Here is a 5,507-nt window from a genome sequence, read left to right as displayed (position 1 = left end):
AAATAAACAACACATCACACACACGCACACGCACACACACACACACACACACACACACACACACACACACACACACACACACACACACACACACACACACACACACACACACACACACACACGCGTCGTCCGATGTCGCTGCCAAGTAAATCACAAAAGCCCAGAGTTTAGGTCTAGGCCGAAAAAAGACTCCTTCTAATTGTGATGAAGAAATCAAATCTCATGATTTAAACACCCAGTGCGTCTGTGTACCAGATGTTGTCTCTGGTGAATATCGACACCCCCGTTCAACCCGTAGAAACACTTATATATCTGATTTAATATGACAATGCGGTACACGGGCGAGATGCATGCCCACCGAGCCTGGGGGCTTCAGCAGGCCTTGCGTTATATTTAATTTGTCAGGCCAGTTGTGGAGCAACTCGTTACTAGAGTTTGTTTCTCTGAATAAAAGGAGCGTAAGGAAAGTTTTCAGCTCGGTCTTGAGAGAGTAATCCTATCCGCCCGGTTTCAGCGGGGAGGGTTCGGCTGGAAGTGGTCCTCTTCGTGGTCTTCAATGTCCAGCTCCAGGTCGGTCTCGTGGGAAATGTCTGAGTCCGAGTCTCTGTGGGACAGCGGCGAGGCGGCCGAGCGGGGCCCGTGGCCCTGGGGGCTCCCCGGGCCCGCCCTGCAAACACTCGAGGCCCCGGTGGCTTCAAGGCCTTTAGTTCTCCCGGGCCCCTCGTCCTCCGCGTCTCTCTTAGCCGCCAGCGGGTTCTCCTGTTGGACCAAAGTAGATAGAATGAGTGGAAAGTTGTAAAGGCCAAATAGTGAATCGTTTTTTGGTATTCTCTGTGTTATATTATTATTAAATATATTTATTTTTGTATTATCTTAGTTACAAACAATTTAATTCGGGATTAGTAGGCCGATCATAAATGCCGTCGATGTGTATGATACTTTGTGATAAATACACAGGCCTAACACATGTGCATGAACCGTGTTTAAATGACCTGTTGGGTCGTTTACCTGCTTGAGTCTCCTCCACTTTGCTCTCCGGTTTTGGAACCACGTTTTAACCTGAGACGCACAACCCCATATTAGTAATAATAAAATAATAAAATATCAATGGATGATATTATTATGTCTAGTGAGCACATTTCAACATACATTGTGTAACAATTGTCCTTTCTGAATGATTAAAGACGCCACTAATGTGTGGTTACCTGTCTCTCGCTGAGCTGCAGCATCTTGGCCAGCCGCTTCCTCTCCGGGGGCGACAGGTACTTCTGGGTCTCGAACTTCTTCTCCAGCTCGATAGTCTGGTCGTTGGAGAAGCGGACCTGGCCGCCTTTCCTCTTGTGCAGGGGCCGCTGGATGAACGGGGGCCAGAGCAGCGGCTTCCCTGTGGAGAGACCAAACATAAGAGTACAGTTGAACTATTAGAAATAAAATAATAAAATCATAAATAAACATGAATAAACATGACTCAATCGTAGAGGCTGAGGCTGGACCTCCTGCTGGTTGCGTGCGCGCTTTTAGGGAAGAAGGTCGACAGAGAAACTATGGCCAAATATCCGCTCATGTGCTTCCTGCTGTGTGGTGAGATTACACGGCTGGCCTTGGTCTAAACACACAGAGCAGTACCCAGGCCTATAGGAACACTGTGATCAGAAAATTCGTTATTATTAATAAGGTTCGTTTGTCCGATTACATCAGCTGCACAACTGTCACATCTGTCTCCATACGACTTTAAACACAAAGATAACATTTTAAACACTGAGCCTATTCATGGAGATTCGTGAAGAGCAAAACCACGAGATGCATGATCCACCAAACAAGGCGCCTGTATTTAAAGCTCAATAACTGGAATTCAATTTCTCTCCCATATTAATAACTAATAAACCATCAACAACAATGTAAACACGACCCCCCCCCCCCCCCCCCCCGGAATGCTGAGCTCTGCTTTATTCCAACGGTCCTCGTGAGGGGGGGGGGGGGGTTGAGGAAGTGCAGCGGTATGTGTGCGAGCGGAGCGGCTATCAGAGGCCGAGTGTTTCCTGAATAAGGCAGTATTGAGGATGTCGATAAAACAATCAGCGGCGTGCAGCGGCCCCCACCAGGAAGCGTCTGGCCCGGGGGGAGAGGGGGAGGCCGGGGGAGACAGGAACCCACTCAACAGCTCCTGGAAGCAGATTTACCCTGCTATCGAGCCCCTCACTGCTTCCGGTATGAACGGAACGGACTTGGCTTGTGCAGATAGAGAGTGAGTGTGTGAGAGAGAGAGAGAGAGAGAGAGAGAGAGAGAGAGAGAGAGAGAGAGAGAGAGAGAGAGAGAGAGAGAGAGAGAGAGAGAGAGAGAAACGGTTCGGTGGGCACACGTGCACACCAACTGCCGCGCGTCCCTTGACGGGCCCTCTTCTAAGGAACCGTGATGGAGACAATGCAGCGGTGGAATAACAAGTGATTGAGTGTGTTTTAGTTTCTACTCTGGACTTGCTCCTCAGATGTTTCTGAACAATGGACAGGAAAGAGTCGGCAGCTGGATGGAGGCTGCGTTATCCTGTCCCGTATAGCACTCACACTCTGTAGAGCAGCCTTGTTTTTGGTTTACTTACTCATTTAATAAAGCACCGCGCGCGCGCGCACGCACACACACACACACACACACACACACACACACACACACACACACACACACACACACACACACACACACACACACACACACAAACTCAAGCTCTCTCTCTCTCTCTCTCTCTCTCTCTCTCTCTCTCTCTCTCTCTCTCTCTCTCTCTCTCTCTCTCTCTCACACACACACACACACACACACACACACACACACACACACACACACACACACACATAAGTTGGAAGCCGTAGATTCTAAGTTAGATCACATATGTAGCCTATTCTAATGTTCTGCCAGTCTAAGTTCAGGTCGTCATCGACCCCAAAAAAAACGTTTATCAGTGAACAGGAGAAGGGTTGGTTTGACCTCAGACCACAGCTCAACAGGTCACATAATACAACCAGGGAACACACTATGTTTGCCTTGGCTGTCAAAGCCCAGAAGTTCCCAAAGTGTGCTCCGATGCTAATGATGTCTTAGTGTTGGTTCGTATAGAAAATACAAGAAGATGTGAACGCATAATAATACATATACACTCTCAAAGAACCCAACGCTGTCCCCGGCTCCCCTGAACGCTTCCCCTCCACTCACCAAGGGGGTCGTGCCTGAACAGCGCGTGGGCATAGTCCCCCATGGAGCGGCTGTGCGGGTGCGCGTGGAACGGGTAGATGGAGGCGTAAGACGCGCTGAGCGCCGCCGCGGTGTGGTGCTGGAAGGCGTGGTGGTGGAGAGGGGTCGGCTCGTAGATCGGCGTGCGGTAGGCCGTGATCAAACTGGTGAAGGAAGAGTTGGGGGACGGGAGGGTCGGCGTGGGCACCAGGAGCGGAGCCGCGGAGGAAGAGCCCGGCGCCGACGCGGAATGGGAGGCGGCGGGCGGCGCTCCACTCCGGCCCAGGATGTCCTCGATGTAGAAAGGCGTCGGCGGCGTCAGGTGCACAGGTGTCGGCGCGTAAAGAGGCGCGCTCATGGTGGGGGATGTCGAGTGATGGAACTGCATGAGGAGAGCCGTCAACCTCCGCTGTCATGAACTGCGTCTCCTCCGCCGCCCGACAGCGCTCCAGCAAGTAGCGAGCAGCGCCTGGAGTAAACCTCTAGTGGTCCTACTGCGTCCCACGGCGGGCTTCCGGCCTGCACTCGGACATCTGGGACCTTCTCCTCCTTCGAGTTCCCAACGCGCGTGCTTCCCCTAAGGTGTCCCGGTCGGTCTGTCCCCGGTTTGGTCGGTCTGTCCCCGGTGTGGTCGGTCTGTTCCCGGTGTGGTTGGTCTGTCCCCGGTGTGGTCGATCTGTCCCCGGTGTGGTCGATCTGTCCCCGGTGTGGTCGATCTGTCCCCGGTGTGGTCGGTCTGTCCCCTGTGCCTCCAGGTCGCTCCGGTCTGCAGACTTTGAAGTTGTGTGTCAGAAGCCAACTGTTGCGCTTGCTGCTCTCCTCCTTTCTTTACGCACAGGGACTGCAGCTTCCTGCAGGGGGCCAGGGGCCGCCTGTGATTGGCTCGTCGCGGTTCGACAGGGGGACAGAGATTGTGACGAGGGACGAACCGAAACATATTCATTTGATATTGTGAGCTGAAACCACTCACCACTTGTTTGTCGCGTTATTAAAACTAATAATGATGACGCGATGGAGGGCGGGGAGGCGGAGAGATGACGTCACCAATGAGCTCCACCTCACGGGGATTGATTTGTCCATTAGGGTCAAGGGTGATTATCTATTTAACCAAAAACAACTTAACGCACGGATCATAAATAGCCATTGTCTTTTGTATCGTATTCATTCGATGTATAACCTGACACTGCCATCTCATCTCTGCGTGATCAGGAGATAGATTATTTGTCTTATTTTAAGAAAGCATGAAAAAAGCTGACAAGACGTTCTATATACTTTTGAATCCACACTAAAAAAAACATGTTTTTAGGCACAAGCCAACATCTTTCTAACCATGGAATCCAAAGCCTGAATGTTATCTGACTCAATATATCAGTTAGTAGGCTATCTTCTTTAGTATATATAGTAGGCCTAGGCCTATATGAAGTCCATTATCTTGGCTCATACGGTAGCCGGCCGGGGTGATTAACTCATCATTTGAATGTTTGATGTTTGCTGGGGGGTGGATACCCTCGCTATCAGCCCGGTTATCAGACAGCCGATGAACGTGAGTCACTTTAATAGCTCACCTAATAGATCTGTATTCCCTGTGGAGCATTTCCCCAAACCGGTTAAACAGTAACTCAACTTCTCTCTCTAAAGTCGTCCAGCGTGGGTCACTGCCCGCTCCTATTTCATCAGACTCTGATAGGCCCATGGCAGACCCTTGATAGGGGACCCATACATCCATCCCATTCAATGCCACGTTTCGATCTGCAGCGCGTCTTGGAGAACTTTCTAACGGCTGTAGTTCAGATAAACGGAGCGCAGAGTAAACAGGGCAGGAGCCGCCTGGCGACACATCACCACACATGAAAGAGAAGCTTCACAGCTAATATTTGGACTGGGACAATCATTGCAGGCCATTGATCGGCCAGCAGCCACCCCGTCCAGAGCTGGTGATAACTGAGCAGAGGACCGCTTATCAACTCTCTTTGTTCAGACATCTTCCTCCTTTACCTGGCGCCGACAATATCTCACATGTCCTCATCAATTCACAACAATTTGACCAAATATATAGGTGCCATTTATTTTCACACAAATATATATATATAGGCCTATATATATATATATATATATATAGGTGCCATTTGTTTTCATATATATGTTTATCTATTCAAAACCAATAAGTTAGTAAGCTCTGTCATAGTAGTTCTAATAAAGGTTATCCATTATATTGCAGCCCATGGCAATGCTCCCTAATTGTAGGTTTCAAACAAAGGTTTATTACATAATAACATAATAATGTAAT

At 49.7% G+C, this 5,507-nt stretch overlaps 1 protein-coding gene across 1 annotated transcript; it reads right to left on the bottom strand.

Annotated features, from left to right (window-relative positions):
* Positions 1-6: 6 nt before the first annotated feature.
* hhex (hematopoietically expressed homeobox) lies at positions 7-4,015 on the bottom strand. Its single transcript, XM_084485813.1, has 4 exons — positions 3,203-4,015; positions 1,206-1,384; positions 1,009-1,059; positions 7-759 (listed from the first exon to the last, which is right to left on the bottom strand). The coding sequence occupies exons 1-4, from the start codon at positions 3,606-3,608 to the stop codon at positions 511-513; spliced, it is 885 nt and encodes a 294-aa protein (XP_084341939.1). The 5' UTR covers positions 3,609-4,015; the 3' UTR covers positions 7-510.
* Positions 4,016-5,507: the final 1,492 nt, after the last annotated feature.

Source organism: Micromesistius poutassou, assembly GCF_964030765.1.
Source record: "Micromesistius poutassou genome assembly, chromosome: 21".
NCBI lineage: Eukaryota > Metazoa > Chordata > Actinopteri > Gadiformes > Gadidae > Micromesistius > Micromesistius poutassou.
The sequence above is the reverse complement of the archived record's forward strand: the minus strand, read 5'-3'. Positions and strand labels throughout refer to the sequence as shown.

Coding starts and splice junctions, on each gene's coding strand:
- hhex (XM_084485813.1), bottom strand. CDS start 3,608: ATGCAGTTCCATCACTCGACATCCCCCACCATGAGCGCGCCTCTTTAC. Junction 1,060..1,205: donor TGCAGCTCAGCGAGAGACAG/GTAACCACACAT, acceptor TGTGCGTCTCAG/GTTAAAACGTGGTTCCAAAA. Junction 760..1,008: donor AGTGGAGGAGACTCAAGCAG/GTAAACGACCCA, acceptor TTGGTCCAACAG/GAGAACCCGCTGGCGGCTAA.